The following is a 21,318-nucleotide window of genomic DNA, read 5'->3' on the forward strand; positions in this document are numbered from 1 at the left end:
TAAATGGATTTGTTCAAAAGAAGTGCAAGTGTTTCTTTATTTTTTTATTTTTATTTGTTTTGATGCTTGACGCACACAATTAGCACAGTTGTGCTCTACCACCTTTTATGTTCCTCGTCCCTTGCCGTATTGAAGAACATCTTGTAGAACGAGAAAGCATCTCTCATTGTCCTAGCAGGTTTTAGCCCTGTGATCATGAAGGTTCTTTTGTTTGCTAGTGTACAGACAGAGTAAAAAAAGGATAATGAGGCTTCTCTGAAGATAATTTTCTTTTTCTTGCCTCTCAAGTAAAATTTCTTTCATGTAATGGTCTCATTATACATCACAAAAATGCGGACTGTCATTTCCCCCCTTCTTGCCCATCAAACCATCAGAACTAACTTTGTGAAGAGCATCCTCTCAGCAGACCATTAGGGGTGAGAGGCCCCACTGTGTACTAACTTCATCTTTTCTTATCTGTGCATCTTTCAGCATCACGGCAGTGCTGAGCAATAAGTGTGGCTTCCAGCTGCAGTATCAGATGATCTTCTGCGTGTGGCTCCTGGCATTCAGCCCGCAACTCTGCGAACAGCTGCGGCGCTACAACGTGGTACCGGCGCTTTCCGACATCCTTCAAGAGTCTGTCAAAGAGAAGGTCACTCGCATAATCCTGGCTGCTTTCAGGGTATGTGTCATGAAACACGTCTGCTTCGACCCAGTCCCCTTTCCTGACTCGGTGAATGCAACTGAATGTCATCAAATTTTCTTTTTAAAATTAGCCTCGTGCCTTTTTTAAAAATGGCATTGATTGTAGACCCTATTTAGTTGGGCTTTTATTTCAGCCCCCCCCTGCGACTGACTCAGCTGCATTAAACTAATAGGTAATTTCACACTGAATCCACTCCTGAATCCTCTGACACACACTTCTACTCCATCGCTCATTCGTCTGCTCTACATTACATTGAAATTGAAAAATAATGTGCAACCGGATATATCACTGTCCAAAAATGTATTATGCATTTTTCTAAACTAATACAATTTATTATTATACTATTAGAATACCCTTTTTTTTCTTAGTATTTTGTTATCCACACATTTGCTTATTTGATTAGCGACCTATAAATAGTCCAAAATATTTTTGATTAAGTTATAATGTTTATTTATTCTAAATGAATCAAAATCCTTTATTTATTTACAGGTTAAAATTTGATTGTGAATTCCAGATTTTCAATGTGATCTCAGACTTTTTGCCCCCCAATGAACATCTAGTGTTGAACAATGCAGTATTAATTGGTATATTTGAAGGAGAAAAAAAAAGGTCATTAGAGCAAGAGTTGAACCGAGACCTCTTGCAAAATGTGAAACATTTCTCAGAGCCACAACATTTCATTTCAAAGGCACTTAAGAGAAAGACACTTAACCCCAATCATTTACATAGCACTGTTGCTGCAGTTAGAGGAAATAGATTGCAAATCATCTGCTAAATGAAGATGAGTAAAGGCACCATATAAACGTATCTCTAAAAATACTTAATGAAAGATCATTAAATCTGATGCCAAAATATATATATATATATATATATATATATATATACTTTGATTTTATTTTTTTGGTGACAGTGAATGAAGCAGTACATTTGCTGAATCCATTTCAGATGGACGGGTGTGTCTGTTTTCTCACTTTTTTTCAGATCAGGGCATCGCTCAGCAGAAGGTGTCCTCTTCAAAGTCCATTAGCGGATCACTCACTCTTTTATTCTGAAAGGATTTAATTTTTCCCAGAGCTTTCATGGTGAATATACTAAGAACCCCATTATTACTTTATTAAGGTTGCAGATTGACAAAAGCGCTCATTTTAATCTTTTCCACACTCTCGCGTCATCACCCATTCAGTGCTTGGTTTTTTTAGAGGCTAGAAACAGAAAAAAACTTGTCACCCCACATTCCCTTCCTGCTCATGTTGATCATTTGAATTAGGATATAGTGCTAGACCAAATTTAGTCCTAAGGCATTTTATCTTCCGCCAGGCTTATTACTTTTCCTCTGCCGGTGCATATTTGTTTAATACATAGCCGAGGCACAAAAACAGGGTCCTTGTTACTTTTATTCTGCATTTCATTTTCCCGCACATGGCGTTCTTGGCGCAGGCTACATTTAATGTCCAAATTAACCCTGAAAGCTGGGCTCTGTTGGTATTAGAGTTGTGTAATGAATTCATTGTCCATGTCGCTGACAGTATTGAATTAGAGAGCAGCGCTTCATTCATCTCACCTGCTGAAGAGCTTATTAAGTTGTCCTGACATGGTATTCTCTCTGTGTCTGTCCATGATTACATGACTTCCATTTTGCAGCCATCAATGGATCTGCCTCTGCACTTTTGCCATTATTTATGTTCCACATTAGTACACTCTTCACCACTGTTATATATAGGTCTATAGCAATACTTTAAATTCTCAGATTTGAGGATATTGGTCTGTAGTTTAGCATAGTTGTGATTCTCTATCTGTTAATCAACTGATCATTGAATCTGATTATGGACCTCTTTTTATTTTTATATGGCCAACATTCTTTATTGATATTATACAATCAACTGCACAGCTCTGTCTCTCTGTTCTCAGTATAGAGATTTGATTAAATAGGAATGGTTTGGTACGTCACTTGGTCTGAGTCAGTTCTCCAAAAAAACAGTTGCAATTAAATGAAACAGATAACAAATATGATGGATTGATACAATATAAATGAATATAAAATGGTTATTTCCTTCTCTGTTGTCTATTCATAGTGTGTGTATATAGTATATTTCCTTCATAGAATTTATCTCTGTCTGTCTACTGATCTCTCTCTCTCTCTCTCTCACAATTTCTCTTTCTCACTATATATCTACATATCTCTCGCTTTATCTTTCACTTTCTCCATCTCAAAAATAATCCAGCTTACCAAGCAGTTTGTTTTTTACCTCAGTTCTCTTTATTGTATGACAAAAAACCAAGGAGTATGTGTCCCTTCGGACTGCGGATTAAACCCCACCTGGAAAATATAAAAGTTGATTTAAATGTACTGAGCCAGACACGCTTTTGTAGTATTCCCCCTTGGAATATCAAAAAAAAAACAGTCATAATCATGGATTTAACAAGAAACAAAAAATCTCAAACCCATCCAAATGATAACCACAAACAATTTTTAAGTATCAGAGAAAGTTTTCCATCAATTTAGACAGATGGGTCAAAGACTGAAGAACATGTTTCATTTGGCTTTGTGGTCAGTCATGAGAAAAGTGGAGTACAGATTCCTCATTCCTTCTGTTTTCACTGCAGAAGCCAATGATATCATTTTGGCATTGCACCATATTAAAAAGTCTCGGCAGCGAAATTTCCTATTAATGATAGACTCAAAATCTTGTCTTCAGACTCTGGCATCTTCCAAATTTGAACACCCAGCATTTGTGGAAATTTTAAATAGTTTGCAGTCCTTGGAGACACATAATTTTAAAGTTATTTTTTGTTGGGTACCAGGGCATTGTGGTATTACAAATTCCCAATTCCAAGACCTATTATAAATACTTACATTTGTAAGAAATGGCAAACTGAATGGGATAAATGTACAACAAAAAACTATATAAAATCAATCCTGTGGTTGGTGCAAAACGTTGTGTCCAGTTTGAAAATCACAGGGATCATATTATTTACATACGCTGTCGAATAGGGCACTCCAGACTAACCCTTATGTTTCTGTTAATGGGTGAAGATCCTCCTCTATGCCTTTTGTGCCAGAATCCATTATCATTGAAGCATATTTTGATGGATTGTGTTAGGTTGAAATTTGTTAGAACTCTTTATTTTTCTGTTGACTTTTATGAAAAGATTTTTAATGAAGTAAGGCCTGATTTAGTTTTAGAATTTTTATCTAAGATCAAATTTAAAAAACAATTTTTGTTTTCCTTTATTTATATATATATATATATATATATATATATATATATATATATATATATATATATATATATATATATATATATATATATATATATATATATATATATATATATATGTATGTATATATATATATATATATATATATGTATGTATATATATATATATATGTATGTATATATATATATATATGTATATGTATGTATAAAAAAATCTTGTTCTCACCATGAATATAGCTGAGGTAGCTCACATGGAGTTAAATCATAAACAAACAAACAAACAAACTCTCTCCATCTCTCTATATTTATTCTTATATAGCCAACAGTTCTCCAAGAGAACACAAGTATGGTGGATGAATACAATATAAATGAACATAAGGTCATTTCTCTACTCTATAGTCTGTTTATAGTCTGTATATATAGTATATTTCCTTCATATCTATCTCTATTTCTATATCTATCTCTTTCTCTTTCTGTGTTTGTCATTCTATCTAACATTCTATCTAGCTATCTGACAATCTTTAGTATCTAGCACTGTTATGTCACTATCATTTTTCAATTCTACATCTTAATGTCTCTTTTTAACATGTTCATTTACTCTCATGCAAACGAGCCACACTTACTGCTCATTCATCAATGTCTTATTTCCAGTGAATGGGAAAGCAGTGTGTAAGTATGCATAGATGTAGAATGTCACGGAGGAAGGTGTAGGACAGCATTATACTAACAATCCATCATCTTGTTAACTAGAGCTGTACGTTAGGCTGATTAGATTTCTGACCGTGATTTATTATATGTTGCAAAATGTCGTGGAAATTCTCAATTCTCAACCTACTAATCTGACTTCTTCACGATTTCGAACAACATCAGAATTGTCAATATATGCTTGGTTCCATCCGGACTGTCGCCATTTTACCATTTCTACAGTTTAAAGGGGTCCTATAATGCTCGTTTTACAAGATGTAATATAAGTCTCTGGTGTCCCCAGACTGTGTCTGAAGTTTCAGCTCAAAATACCCCACAGATCATTTATTATAGCTTGTCAAATTTCCCCCTGATTTGGGTATGAGCAAAAACATGCCGTTTTTGTGTGTGTCCCTTTAAATGCAAATCAGCTGCTGCTCCCGGCCCCCTTTCCAGAAGAGGGCGGAGCTTTAACAGCTCGTGCTTCGGTTGCTCAATAACAACAAAGCTGGAGAATCTCACGCAGCCAAAATGACGATTTTCAGTAATGGTGTTCAGCCTTACATTGTTCAAACCAGAGTCGGACACTGATGGAGAGACTCAGGAAGAAGTTACAACTTACAGAATGCATCTGGACATTTCTGAATGATTAGTGGATACATTTATGTAGTTGCTGTGGAGTTGAATCAACTCATCGACTAGCATGAAAAAGTAAGCAGTGCATGAAAACAATGGAGTGGTACACACCACAAGCACTCAGGGTTGTTTAAAGGTGCCCTCGAATGAAAAATTTAACTTATCTTGGCATTGTTAAATAACAAGAGTTCGGTATATGGAAATGACATACAGTGAGTCTCAAACTCCATTGTTTCCTCCTTTTTATATAAATCTCATTTGTTTAAAAGACCTCAGAAGAACAGGCGAATCTCAACATAACACCGACTGTTACGTAACAGTCGGGGTGTACGCCCCCAATATTTGCATATGCCAGCCCACGTTTCCAACATTATAAAAGGCATTAGACAAGGGCAGCCAGTATTAACGTCTGGATGTGCACAACCAAATCATCAGACTAGGGAAGCAAGCAAGAACAATAGCGAAAAATGGCAGATGGAGCAATAATAACTGACATGATCCATGATAACATGATATTTTTAGTGATATTTGTAAACTGTCTTTCTAAATGTTTCGTTAGCATGTTGCTAATGTACTGTTAAATGTGGTTAAAGTTACCATCGGTTATTACTGTATTCACGGAGACGAGAGCCGTCGCTATGTTCATTTTTAAACACTTGCAGTCTGTATAATGCATAAACACAACTTCATTCTTTATAAATCTCTCCAACAGAGTAGCATTAGCCGTTAGCCACGGAGCACTATCAAACTCATTCAAAATCAGAAGTAAACAATATAACAGTATACAATACTCACATAATCCGGCGCATGCATGCAGTATGCATGATGAACACTTTGTAAAGATCCATTTTGAGGGTTATATTAGCTGTGTAAACTTTGTTAAGGCACTGTTCAAGGCAAGCGCGAGCTCTGTGGGCGGAGAGCACGGGATTTAAAGGGGCCGCAGCATAAAATCGACGCGTTTATAATGATGCCCCAAAATAGGCAGTTAAAAAAATTAATAAAAAAAAATCTATGGGGTATTCTGATCTGAAACTTCACAGACACATTCAAGGGACACCTTAGACTTATATTACATCTTTTAAAAACATAATCTAGGGCACCTTTAAGGTAATTATCTTTCGGCACTACGTCATCTAATATTTTTATCTAGAGCCAAACACGCTTCATTCAATCCCTTTCTGCTAAATGCGTGTTGCTTCTCTCTCCTGCTAAAGACATAAAGAGCTACAGATGACGCGGTTATTTTAACAACAGTAGCAGAAGCACGGTGAGCAGCAAAGTATATACTTTTGCAATTGTATATGCTGCAGAAAACGAGAATGCAGGAAATGCAATCTGTCGTACAGATGACTCCAAACGTTTAACTAAACCAGGTTTATGACAATTTAACGCTTGGCACCTTTTAGATGTTTTGTTTTTCCCTATAGCTACATTTAGCACTATTAATCAGCATATTAAGAGCATTTCATAATAAACAATGTTTGTAATTTGGAAAATTATTTAGAGATGACAAAGGGAAGACAAAAATCTTTGAAATTACTAGTTAACTTTGTTTTGTGCTCACAATGAGAGTATTGATTATTAGATTATGCACGTTGTTTGTTTTAATAGTTTATTACTTTGAGCAAAATATAAAAATTGTCCATATTTTTCTTAAGAGGTATGTTTTCTCATTCCCACATACACTACCGCTCAAAAGTTTGGGATCGGTAAGATTTTTAATGTTTTTAAAAGAAGTTTCGTCTGCTCACCAAGGCTTAATTTATTTAATTAAAAATACAGTAAAAACAGTAATATTGTGAAAAATTATTACAATTTAAAATAACTGTGTACTATTTAAATATATTTGACAAGGTAATTTATTCCTGTGATGGCAAAGCTGAATTTTCAGCATCATTACTCCAGTCTTCAGTGTCACATGATCCTCCAGAAATCATTCTAATATGATGATTAGTTCCTCAAGAAATATTTGTTATTATTATCAATGTTGAAAACAGTTTTTTTTCAGGATTCCTTGATGAATAGAAAGTTCAAAAGAACAGCATTTATCTGAAATACAAAGCTTCTGTAGCATTATACACTACCGTTCAAAAGTTTGGGGTCAGTAAGAATTTTTATTTTTATTTTTTTGAAAAGAAATTAAAGAAATGAATACTTTTATTCAGCAAGGATGCATTAAATCGATTAAAAGTGACAGTAAAGACATTTATAATGTTACAAAAGATTAGATTTCAAATAAACACTGTTCTTTTGAACTTTCTATTCATCGAAGAATCCTAAAAAAAAAAAAAAGTGTACACAAATACAATAAATGTTTCTTGAGCAGCAAATTGACATATTAGAATGATTTCTGGAGGATCATGTGACACTGAAGACTGGATTAATGATGCTAAAAATTCAGCTTTGCCAACACAAGAATAAATTACATTTTAAAATATTTTCAAATAGAAAACAGTCATTTTAAATTGTAATAATATTTCACAATATTACTGTTTTTACTGTATTTTTAATTAAGTAAATGCACCCTTGGTGAGCAGACGAAACATTTTAAAAACATTAAAAATCTTACCGATCCCAAGCGGTAGTGTAGGTGACTAAATGTAAATAATAATAATAACAATAATAATAATATAAATAGCCTGATAAAACATCTGATCTAACCTTTTTATATTCATATCCAGTTGGTAAATATTGGTAAAAATTCTTAGACATCACTGCTTTGGCTCTCAGGGCCCAAGATTCTCATTTTTGACTATTTTGAATGTTTAGGATTTTTCTTATACAAAGTACTATGGCTGCCCCTATGGAAATGTATAACTGTTCCAAAAAGTATTGTCCAGACCTCCGCTGGGAGGAGATATAGAGACTGGACCTCTTGGAACTTTAATTGAATACCCTTGATCTAAGCTAATCATATGATTTTTAGTTCTATTGTGTTTCTACTGTGCACTTTTTGGGTAAGTCTAGATTCTTTGATCATGTGATGTGTATAGATATGCATGGTCTTTGATCTGAGCATCTGTCTGCACTTTTCTGAAACGTTCCATGTTGAAATACCCTTTTGACCTTTTCTGAGCCTATTACATAAAACATTTCCATCACAAAAATAAGCATAATATGGACAGAAAGTATGTTACAAATGTATGAAAGAGACTTCCTCTCTTGGCTCAGCGAGAATGGGATTCCATGGGAATGGGATCTGATAAAGGATTTGACTCGCTGTAATACATATCTAATACAGGACACTGTATTAGATATTTTTGTTCATCTTATTATAATTTATTTTCCCTCAAAATGAGAATAGGTATTAAACCTTTGTCTAAGATTGATAAATGTGTCCGGACTGCATAAAAAATTTATGTTTGCAGCAAGACCTTGCCAAAATCAAGACCTGTCAAACTACCTCACAGCAGTCTGCATTGAAACAAAACGTTAGGCTGCTGCAAATTAAAATGCCAGCGCTGCTCATCACCTCTTTAATATGCATTACTGTTGTAATTCAACACTGCAGCTTTCGCTCTATTAGGATTCCTAATATGAACCCTTCCTTTGCAAGCGTACTTTTTCTTTTAAGTCTTTGTTGTCCTTCATACATGCAACAGCACGACATCCTTCGTTCACTGACTCTAATCGTTCAATTTTGTCAGGGGCTTTATTGTATTATAATGTCACAATTCTACTGATTAAACACTGCTGAAAAGCAGTGAGACACCTAATAATGACTTGTTTTTTACTCCACTAGCTTCTAATTGAAGTGTCTCAGTTACAGTGATCCAGGTCCATTCAAAAAGACCTATGGTTCTGTTTCATCAGTAATCAATACTTAACTTGTTTGAGAGCTTGTCTTCTGAGGCTGCTTGAGAGGAAAGAAACGTATGTACCGCCTTGAGTCTATCATAAAATCTACAGCCAAACTTTATCAAACCAGCAGACATGAAAGTAAAATATGATTCATTTATTAATTTCCTAAGATTTTTTTTTCTGAGCGTCCTCGTGTCCATTAACTGATGATATATTCTTATAGTTGCAGCATGAGTTGATTTGATATTTCACCCAATTTGATCTAAGCAATTTAACTTGATGACTACCGGTAGCAACTAGATGAACAACTAAAGAATAATTTTCCAGTAATGCCTGAAAGGGCATGTTTTTAAAGCTTTTAGGTGAGTTTTCAAAGAGCAACATCTAATTTTAGTACAGCTGAGAGCAAAGGGTTTTAAAAAGGAAGTCAATGCTTATGTTAGCATTTGCTGCTAAATGAACCATATCCATTAAGAGTGTAATGAATTCTGAAAAATAAAAGCACTTTTATTATAATTTGACGTATTAATTTCCTCTTAAAGTCACATTGCTCAATGCTGAGGTTCATTTTTTTTTCTTTTGGTTGTTCAAAGGGGCTGTGTCAAATGGGTTCCGGTAAAACATCACTGCATGTAGATTTTTAAAAGTAGCAGAAACTTTCAAGAAAAAGGAAAAATCTTGTTGAATGCATATTTCAAATTTAAAACACTGACTTTCACTTTACAACCATCTCTAATATAATTGTAATTCAAATTATAATTTATTCCAATGCCTTGAATTTACTGAATCATTTGACTGCAGAAGCCAAGGACAGAGTTTTAGTCTTATTTCTTTAAGGTCCAAGTTAGCTAATCAACCATTGTTTATCTGAAATTCTTCAATTTTCAATATGTCGTCTTTATTATTAAACACCATGGTAACATAGTATGCACATTCAAATGAAATCTGATACAAGAAAACGCTTGCTATAGCGTTATATTGCACTCATAACAGGGTGTATTTGGAATTAAATATTTAATTATGATTGATTTTTGTTCTAGAGATCCAAATAAATGGTGCTTAGATTCCTTCCAGTACTCTTAGTGCTTAATTATCCACTTAATTATATTCTACTATAAAGGCATTAACATGATTGATGTTTGTTCTTTTGCTGTAGAACCTGTTGGAGAAGTCAGCTGAGAGAGAGACCCGTCAGGAATACGCTCTTGCCATGATCCAATGCAAAGTGCTCAAACAGCTGGAGAACCTGGAACAGCAGAAATATGATGATGAGGACATCACTGATGACATCAAGTTCCTCCTGGAAAGATTGGGAGAGAGCGTTCAGGATCTTAGGTAAAGCCCTCGTACTCTCTCAGTGTGTTTTAAACATGTTTCTTTTTCCTCACATGTTGATCGTGTTTTCCATTCTTCCTCCTGCAGTTCTTTTGATGAGTACAGCTCTGAGCTGAAGTCTGGACGCCTGGAGTGGAGTCCAGTGCACAAGTCGGAGAAGTTCTGGAGGGAAAACGCTGTTCGCCTGAACGAGAAGAACTACGAGCTGCTGAAGTAAGAAGCACCTGCTGTTTGGACTAGGAAGATAAAGATTTGATAGGATAGATTCACTCGCTCTCTGTTCTACACCACATCATAGAATGTCAAAACCACATTTATTGTTTGAATTTTGTGATGAAATGACAATTTGGAGGCTGAGATTTAAAAAAAAAAAAAAAAAACAAACAGCCAAAAATATTAAATAAGTGGTTTCCACACACGGCCTCCAATCCAATTGATATAATTATACATATAATTAACGGTTGTGAACAAGTGACCAATCATAATATACAGTTGTAGGGATCCGTTTTATATTATTTATTTTAATAATTGATTTTTTGTTATTGTTATTACTTGGTGTAATGCAAGTTGCAGCGGACAATATATTTTTGTCTTGTCATCCTGTAAAAATAACTTAGTATCTTTCAAACAAAACACATTTGTTCTTGAGAAGAACAAAACTATACAAGATAAAAGACTTGTTTTAAAAAAAATATATATATTGAATTACATAAATTCATTTATTTATGGTTTAAGAAAAAACATAAATTCATTTAGTTAACATACCCCAAGAAAACATAATTCAAGATACAGTGGCTGCAAAAAAATTATTTGGATGCTTTTGATTTCTCTATTTCCCTCTCTGTTCCCCCTGATTATGTATAGTGGTCTCTCTATCCTCCTCTTAATTAGCATTTTCAAAAATATCGATATTTCAATATGTATCGATACTGAAATATCTGAAACGTTTCCAATACTCCTTTCTGCAGTATCTGCAGTCGTCTCATTCACTCCGTTTAAATTGTGTTGGTGTGCCTGGGTCTGAATTTCAGTGCAGGATTGCGCATAATTCTACTCTGACATACCAATGCCAAAATAAGCCATTTTCGTGGCTTATTAATGGTCAAATACACTCAAAAATAAAATCTTGGTGAGTATTAACGTAAACACAGTCGTAAACAGTTCAGGAAGAATGTGCAACAGTGTTTTGGATTCGTGCATGCCTCAGGTCTTAAAGGGACAGCAGCCTAATAAAATATTAATCAAACAACAAAACGCAAAGAGAAAATCACTTACTGCCCTTGATTGATTAACTTATGCAACTTTAATTGATTAATCTGTATTTCATTTTTACAATGAAGATTATCTAATGTTATTTTAAACTTAATTACTGTTACTTTATTCAGTTTCTTACCAGAATACTACTGTTATTGTATACTACTGCTATGTATTTTTTTACTGTTTGCTTGTCTAAATTAATTTAAATTTATCATTTGAAATCAACCTTCCTTGTGCTGTGTGTAAGAATAACCCCATTATAAAAACAAATACATTAAGTTAGTAAATATTTGTGAGATAATTGTAATGATAATTGATTAAAATTTATATATGAAAAAACCTTAAAAGCATTATCATATAAAGTGATACATTTTTTTTAAAGAAATTATATCTAAACGATCTATACGACAGTATAGATGCACCGTTTTTTTCCCTGTGGTATCGAAAGTGGTATCGAATATTGATTCTTTTCAAAGTATCGTATGGAAATTAGAAATTTCCAGTATCGTGACTTTACTACTCTTAATAAAACAGTAGCTAAGGCCAAAAAAGAAAGACAAAAAAACAATAATTAAGAATATTTTAATGTGAAAGTGGCTGCTTTAAAACATACATGCTGTGTGAAGTAATACTACACGTGTGAATAGTCATAATGAGTGCTTTCCGTTCTCTCAGCTTTTATAATAAAAGATGTTAGCAGGGGTCAAGTGTTCAGAGAGGGACTGAAACGATTTTTGCAGTATCGAGCAAATGGTTAAATGACAGTTTTGAACATACTGTACTGTTTTTACACAAGCTGTATTTACAATCTGAGAAACATTGTACAGTTGTGTGCGTGTTCCTCTCCTCCCTGTGGCGAACGTCGCACAAGCTGAAACCAGAGCCGAGTATTGGCAGTTGAAACTCTCATTTTCATCGTCTCTTAGTAGTGTAATCATGCGTCTGCTCGACCCTTTTGACAGCTCCGTTTAAATCCTAATCTACTCATCTCATTCCTCTCATCACCACCCTCTCCGCAATCAGCACAAAGGCTCCATTTCAGCCATCAGCAATTTGTGTTTTACTTCAGTTCGTCTCTCTTTTTTTCCCTCCATCTCTTGCTCGGTGTGCAGGTGATTTGTAGTGCTTGAACCCTCTCTCTCCATTCTGCATGACTGTTATAATTTCACGCTTTCATGCCATGGAGACCTGTCTCATACTTGATCTATTGTTTGAGAGCAGAAATAGATTGAAATTATATTCCCCAGAGCAACAAACTTCTTGGCTGCTGCAAAATAAGTCATTTTCTTAAGCAGCATTTTTGTTGAAAATATCTCAACATCCATTAAATGAAAAACATTCACTTAAGAAGCACATATTTGTTTAAGACGTGTTTTCAAGAATATATGGTGGGTTCCAAAGCATAAATCTCACAAGATTTTGTAATTTACCCCAAGAAAACTTCAAGATACATTCTAGATACAATGGCCACAAAAAGTATTTGTCATTGGTTTGTCAGAATATCATTGATTTGATATTATGTTTTGGGTAACACTTCAGTCTAGGGAACATGTATTCACTATTAACTACAACTTTTGCCTCAATTAACTCTTAATTTACTGCTTATTAATTGTTAGTAAGGTAGTTTTTGTAGCGTATTGGGTAGGAATAAGGGATATAGAATAAGGTCATGCAGAATAAGGCATTAATATATGCTTTATAAGTAAGCAATAAGGTACGAGAGGCTTCGTGTCATGCCTAACAACGCCCTTCAGCCGTGACTTATTCACGATACAGCACTAGCCTCGAGTACCTTATTGCTTTTATAAAACGGTTACCACACAATACAAATATTAAAGCCAAAAATATGTATCAATGCAACTTTCATGAAGTAAACTTTCACTAAAAGCCTTCCTTCCGCCGGAAAAAATAGTCCCTGCCCGTGAACAGCAACAGAAGTTACATTATCACGCCATTAGATGGCAGCAAAGACTGTCTTTATGAGTGTGTCAGTCAGTAGCAAAGACTTTTACATTGAAAAGACTGAACTGTTGTGAACACGGAACAAGACGCAACTGACAAATGCTTTGTCTAGCGCTGTCAGTCATGGGAAAACCCCTTAACTGTTAAAAGGACAGGATAATACATCAGACATTTAAACAGATTTTTTATTATGAACATAAGACTGACCTGAAGGAAAATGCTAAATCTAAATGCAGGTAATAAACTCGCTCACTCAATCTTTTTCTCACAATATTCTTCTACATAATACTGTAAGCTTCAGTGAACAATATCAATTGAGAACATACAGTTTACATTGCTAAGAGTGGTTGCTAAGGGTGTTGTGTAGTGATACGCAGAACTGTTGGGTGAAGCTGTCATAGTTATGTTTCATCATGAATAAAACACAACTGTTGACCAATCAGAATCAAGGACAGGAGCTAACCATTATATAAGTACTAATAAACAACCAATATACTTGTAATATGTAAGCTAATAAGTAATTAGTTAAAAGTGAGAATTGAACCCTAAAATAAATTGTTACATTGTTTTGTAATGTAATGAAATTGATATATTATTACACTATTGATCAAAAGTGACATTAAAGACATTTATAATGTTAGAAAAGCTGATTAATTAATTAATTTCTTGAGCAACAAATTAGCATATTAGAATGATTTCTGAAGGATCATGTAACACTGGAAACTGGAGTAATGATGCTGAGAAATCAGCTTTGCAATCACAGGAATAAATTAGATTTTAAAATATGTAAATGTAATGTATCTTGTTGATGTTTAAATCTTTTTACTGGAAAAGAAGACATAAAAAACTCTTTTTTGCAGTGTTACATGTTTCCCCATTTTAGTATCTTGCTGAACTAACAGAACCTTTAATATTTTCCCGGACTGAGGTAGACACCACATCACCAGCTGTACAGTACCCTGGGATATATTTGCTCAGCGTGGGTTTAGTATTGCCCTGGAGGTGTTACTGATTGCTTTTGGGGACCTGAAATGATTGTGTGTTTGTGCTTCCTGCCAGGATACTGACCAGGTTGTTGGAAGTGTCTGATGACCCTCAGGTTATTGCTGTTGCAGCTCACGATGTGGGGGAATACGTGAGACATTACCCCCGCGGCAAGAGGTGAGCGAGTGTCTTTCATCCTTCATCTGTAAAATTACCATTTTTCTGACTCTGAGGCTGTGTTTTTTCTTTTTTTTTTCCTAAATAACCAAATATTCTGTTGCTCTGTATGATAATAGGGCTCAGAATCGCCCAGGTTAGTTATTACCGTCTGTGGAGTCTGCTTGCATGCGATGATATCAGTGTCAATTTAAACTTACATCACTTCAGAGAGAGCAGCATACTAACTCATCCAGGCTGACCTATTGCAAGATATTGCCCAAGCTTTGCCATTTATTTTGTCAGCACGTAGCATTCATGATCGGCCAATCAATTTTAGACCCAAGAAGGTTATAGCTTCCCTCTAAAAGTAGAGTGATCCGCCACTTGTGTCCAACTCCGCTGTGAGTGGATAATACCTTCTCTAATCCCTACTCTCCTCCTCCTGAGGTTGGCCACTCAGAACGCACACTCTCGCTTTCCTCTTTAGAACGCCCCCAACGTTCAAAGAAACCACATAGTGAATCTATAGGGACTCGTTGGTCTGCATTAGCCTTGGTTCTAACCCTGTAATTAAACACTGTAGAACAAATTAGCTTCTGCAAGTGAGCAGTCGCCCAAAAGAATTACACTCATTTGTGATAAGTGTCGAGTTATTGCCTTTCCATCTTTTGTTCCCAAGCAGTGATTGTGTTTTAACTGTGGCGAAGAAAGTATAGAATAAATAAATATTCCTTATTTAAAAAATAACTTGCAAGTGTGACGGTTACAGACTTTTATATTCTGTTTAGTTCCTGTTTCTCTGCTCCATTCAGTTTTGGTTTTCTTGGTTACTGATTATCTCCTTGTTTGTTTATATAGTCACTTATATTTTTCTATTGTTACATTATGTGTTCATCTCCTGCATTCAAAATGAAAGGGTTAAATCACCCAAAAATGAAATTTCTGTTATTTATTACTCACCCTCATGTTGTTCCAAACCCGTAAGACCTTCATTAATCTTCGGAACACAAATTAAGATATTTTTGATAAAATCTGAGAGGTTTCTGGTCCCCAATAGAAAGCAACAGAAATGTAAAGACATTGTTAAAATAGTCCATGTGACTACAGTGGTTCAACCTTAATGTTATGAAGTGACAAGATTTTTGTTTTGTTTTTGTGCACAAAAACAAAACAAAAATAATTACTTTATTCAACAATTTCTTCTCTTCCCTGTCATTCTCCTAATCTGTTGATGTAGTAAACACAGTGCAGCACTTCCGGGTTCTACGTCAGAATGCCGACTCATTATTGGCCACTGTTAGATATTCCACTGTCATCTGTAAGGGTTATTATTGGAAAGTGGAAGCTTTTAGGAACAGCAGCAACTCAGCCATGAAGCAGAAGACCACGTAAGGTCACAGAGCAGGGTTACCCAGTGCTGAGGCTTGTGGTGTGTAAAAGTCGCCAATGCTCTGCTCATTCCATAGGCATTAATAACAGCACAAAAGTGTGTGGCGGGAGCTACATAGAATAGGTTTTCATGACTGAGCAGCTGCATGCAAGCCTCACATAACCAAGTACAATGTCAAGTGTCGTATAGAGTGGTGTAAAGCAGGCCACCAAACTCTGGAGCAATGGATATGTGTTCTGTGGAGTGACAAATCTCAATTCTCTGTTTGGCAGTCTTATGGGTGAGTCCGGGCAGATGCAAAGAGAATATTACCTGCCTGACTGCATTGTGCCAACTGTAGAGTTTGGTGGAGTAGGGATAATGGTATGGGGCTATTTTTCAGGGGTTAGGCTAGTCCCCTTACTTCCAGTGAAGGGAAATGCTAATGCTTCAGCATACCAAGACATTTTGGACAATGCTACGCTTCCAACTTTGGTGAAACAGTTTGGTGATGGCCCCTTTCTATTCCAGCATGACTGTTTCCCAGTTCACAGTGCAAGGTCCATAAAGACATGGTTGGATGAGTTTGGTGTGAAAGAACTTGACTGTCTAGTATGGAGCCCTGACCTCAACCATACCAAACACCTTTGGGAATGGAGCTTGCGAGCTAGGCCTTCTCGTCCATCATCAGTGCCAAAAATGCTCTACTGGATGAATGGGCAAAAATATGGTCAATAAACAGTAACACTCCAAAATCTTGTGGAAAGCCTTCCCAGAAGAGTTGAAGCTGTTATAGCTGCAAAGGGGGGTGACCAACTTCATATTAAAGTCTATGGGCCTTATTTTAACGATCGCATTGTCTAAAACGCACGGTGCAAGTGCACTTAGGGCGTGTCTGAATCCACTTTTGGTAGTTTAAGGATGGGAAAAATGGTCGGCACACCCCGCTCATGGTTTAATAGGGTTTTCCCTATTTACTTAATGAGTCATGGATGTGTTTTGGGCGTAACGTGCAATAAACCAATCAGAGTCTCATCGCCCATTCCCTTTAAAAGCCAGTTGAGCTCGCACCATGGCGGATTCGCTATTTACATAGCGGAATTTGCAAGCGGAAAAACTGAACGCTTCTCTTGCGAGGAATCGGATCTGCTAGGTTAAAGTGCACGAGCAGACCATCTACGGGAAAAGCCGGATTCCACCAAAACATTTTTATCTTTACGCACACAATAATAATCTTTTACATTGTAATCCTTTTATTTTCAATATTTGGCAAGTTTGTGTACTGCTGTGTGTGTAATAAGCAGAGTGTACATGCGTTGTGCACCCGCATATACGCGCATATTACTAACTCCTTCTTTAAATAAATCAAATATTGCGCTTTTGACTTTAGACCAGGATTCACTTGGTCAATGGAGCAGTCTATTTCAGTTGCCTCAAAATAGTAACACGCCAACATTGCGCCTGAACACACCTCGTTTTCAGACCAGCACACCCATGGGCGCACAAATGGGTGCATATGCATTTGCTATTTAAACAACATGGCGCAGGACATGAAAATGATAACTGCGTCGGACTGAAACTACCAAAAAACAAAACGCATTGCGCCGGGTGTATGATAGGGCCCATTTTATGCATTTCATGATTGTGAAATGCATAAAAATACTCTGTGTTTGTGGTTGCTGTAATTACAGAACTTTAAAGGGATTTTTTTTTTTTTTCCTTTCATTTCAAAAGGTCATTCCCTCTGTTTCCAGTTGCGTCAACAAATCAAATCTGAATTTACTGTGTAAAATTGAACATTTAGTGGTGTAACTAGTAAGATTTTAATTTTTATATATATAAAAAATATATATATTTAAAACATAAAATGTTACATTTAAAAATGGTTTATTTGTTTTTTATTTTTTTATTTACATTTCCTAAAAGGACACCTTTTTTTGCAAGCACTAATGTTTTCCTTCACATTTTCTACAAGAAATGTCATTCACATTTTTGGCACATTTTCTTCAGAAAATGTTGTTGTTTTTTAGTTTAAGATAAAGACTTATCCTGCTTTTTGAGTTTTGTGAGTTTTGTTGAGTCTTGTGCTGAAATGCGTTTTCATGTTAATGATTGGCATTGCCAGAAATAATGCAACTGTTTTTCTCTGTTATTCCCAGAGTTAAATTGAAAGGCAAAGAGGCCCTGTGTTATTACCCATCTTGCAGAACATAATAATCTGGAACTGCTTCTCTCTGCTTCCCTGTCCTTTAGGGTGATCGAACAGCTGGGTGGTAAACAACTAGTGATGAACCACATGCATCATGAAGACCAGCTTGTCCGCTATAATGCCCTGCTGGCCGTCCAGAAGCTCATGGTGCATAACTGGTACGTTTAACGCCATATGAATCAGACATGTTCAACATTTGCTTTGCGATGCAAACTCATACAAACAACTTGATTTATTTATTACTATTTTGATTATATTATTAGTAGTAGTAGTAGTATTACTATTATTTATTTATTTACAGGATACTTACACACAGTTTTAATCTTTTTAACCTAACATCTTTAAAATATTTTGTACAATCACCTCTTCACAGCAGTTCTTGTTGTTGTATTTATTCGTAAAGCAAAACAGCCACGGTGTTTGTGCCTGATGCAACATTACCCTCAATAGTGACCTGGAAAGGAGCTTTCTCTTAATCTCTCTCTGCTCCGTAGTAGTAATTTTCTCACTTCAGCACTACATAATATAATGAATTATTCAGTGGACCATTGTGGGTTTTTTTTCAGCATTAGTTGATCTTTGATTAAAACCCAGGGCACAAAATAAGTGGAAAAAAACCATAATTAACTTCTCCATGCATGTTCGTTGTGTTTGTCTGAGCGAAGTGGAAAAAACATGATTAACTTCTCCATGCATATTCGATGTGTTTGTGAGAGCAGCAAACTGTTGAATTAAGGCTGGCGAGGCGCTGGATTGGGTTCAGGTATACGACCTAACACAAGTAGCTTACTGTTGTGACTGCATTCATCCTTATGAGTTTCAGATTACTCTTTCAACAGGGATGATAAACCTCAAACGCCCCAGAAATACAGCATGCATGTTTGAAACACAATAGACGTGTACTGGTGTACATTCAATGGTGTCATGAAGAGTAATTGTTCGCTGTCTACGTTTCATTACAGTGGCTTTAAATCAGCCTTCAAATTGAAAGTTTAGCGTCAAATTGAGCAGAATACAAGTCGCTTTAAATGCTGCTTCAGTGGTATAGATCACTCCCGCATAGAGAGAATGCATTAACACGCTCCATAAAGTATCTCAGAATAATTCATCTTTACCATCGGTCCCACTGCAGGAGAAATAAATTTATGGAGGCAGATGCTCCAGGGTAAAATTTATACGTTAGTATTTATACTGTGGACCTGGACTGAGGGGTATTATATATATATATATATATATATATATATATAGTACACCGAGGGGTATATATACACGTGTGTGTATGTGTATACCCCCCCCTCGGTATACTGTTTCTTGCTTTGAAAGAGTTCCGTCTCCAAACTCTGACTCACTGTATCGTGGCAATTATTAGACATTAGCTAAAAAGCTCGCATGTAATTTTTAGAATTAATTGTGCATAATTTTGCAGCGGTTTGACGCAAAGCTTAGCATGTCACCACCAAAAAAGAAGGAAAAAAGCAAACAGAGCAGTGAGTTTTGACTGTTCTCTGGAACAATGTAATGGTTTCATCTCTGTTCAAGTCTCTCAAATACGAACCAAGAGTTAAAAGGGAACTATTAAAAAATGGCAGTTAGGATGAAGAGACACAGAGTGCATGTATTATTTGAAGATCTTGATTTGAAGGGAGGTGAAGGCCAACTCTTATTTGTATTCTTAATTGGAGGAGGAAATTACAGGGGATGTAATAGCCAGATGATTGAGTTAAGATTCTGTAAATGTGGTTTCCAAGGTGCTGTCAAGAAGAGCCATACAAGGATGGACTTTTACTGTCTCTTTTCAAAAGCTGTCTATGTAATCCATTTGCATCCACAAATGACATTTCCTTTTGCTGCACTCTTCTCGAGAGTTTTTTTTTTTTTTTATATCTGAGGTATATCTTCTCTCATCTATCATGGTTTTGAGATGATGTTCTCGTAGAGGATCATCTCGTTTCCATGGCATTGATTGCATCACACATGGTCTTCATGGTTTCCGGTATAAAAGTACTTAAAGGTCTGTTGTTGTTGTTTTTGGTGAAGAGCTTTTTTTTTTTTTTTTGGATACAGAAAATAACAAAAAAAAAAGAAAAAAAGAAAGAAGCTGCCTTGTGCGAACAGTTTATTTTCCCCTTACGAATTGTGGTGCTGTCGCTTTTTCCTATTCTCACCCCATAGAGACTGTTTGGTGTCATGGCAACAGCAGGAGGAGAAGATGTTTGAGTTGGCACAGTTCTAGATGGCCAACTTTGCACGCTGTTAGTTTATTGTATCTGTACCATCTGGGTTAACCCCTAGAGGTGTTTGCCGCTGTGCGTGTGCAGAAATTCAGCCAGCGGCTCCACAATCTTGAGATGATGGATGACACCGTGTTTAATAATTTTTTTCATGTTTGTTTTGTAGATGCCCTTACTCACTTAAGGACTTCATCCACTTTCTGATGCAGCTTAGCATGAAATCTCTCAGATGTGTTTCACTTTTATGAAACCTAATTTGTTTCGGAAATGAAGTCATGATAGGAATAATTGAAAAAATTAAACAAGAGTTCACTGCAAAACAAGACCATAGATTATCTTTCCTTTGCTGTTATGTGCGTCATAGCATTTAGAAATAATTTACACAGTAAATGTGGAAAATGGTAAAAGGGAAAAAAGTACAAGGGACATAATTATAGAAATATATATATGCAGTCAAACCAAAATTTATTCAGACATCTTGAACATTTCATTCATTAATACAGTTTATTCACTATTGTTTAAAAAATAAAATAATAATGGTAATGGTAATAAAATATGACAAGATCTCAGAGTTAAACTGTCAGAAAATTAATCTTAATTATGTCAGAAAACACAACACAAAACATGGTCAGGTCAAAGTGTCTGAATAATTTTTGGTCCCAAATTTTTATCAGTTTTACTGGTAGTCCACTGTATGAATAATTTTTGGTTATAATATGTCACAGTTTACTTTATTTTGCTATCCTCACTTACAATGAACTATAGTGTCCTGCACCCACTAG

The 21,318-nt window shown here is 35.6% G+C and overlaps 1 protein-coding gene across 2 annotated transcripts in view; it reads left to right on the forward strand.

Moving 5' to 3' along the window:
* atp6v1h (ATPase H+ transporting V1 subunit H) overlaps positions 1–21,318 on the forward strand; it is a 51,517-nt gene that overhangs the window by 22,861 nt on the left and 7,338 nt on the right. For both annotated transcript variants that reach the window (XM_048162347.1, XM_048162348.1), the window contains 5 exons: positions 472–664; positions 10,187–10,365; positions 10,453–10,578; positions 14,644–14,745; positions 18,350–18,463. In XM_048162347.1, coding sequence (XP_048018304.1) covers positions 472–664; positions 10,187–10,365; positions 10,453–10,578; positions 14,644–14,745; positions 18,350–18,463 — 714 coding nt within the window. The remainder of the gene's footprint in view (positions 1–471; positions 665–10,186; positions 10,366–10,452; positions 10,579–14,643; positions 14,746–18,349; positions 18,464–21,318) is intronic.

This window comes from Megalobrama amblycephala, linkage group LG17 (genome assembly GCF_018812025.1).
Source record: "Megalobrama amblycephala isolate DHTTF-2021 linkage group LG17, ASM1881202v1, whole genome shotgun sequence".
Lineage (NCBI taxonomy): Eukaryota > Metazoa > Chordata > Actinopteri > Cypriniformes > Xenocyprididae > Megalobrama > Megalobrama amblycephala.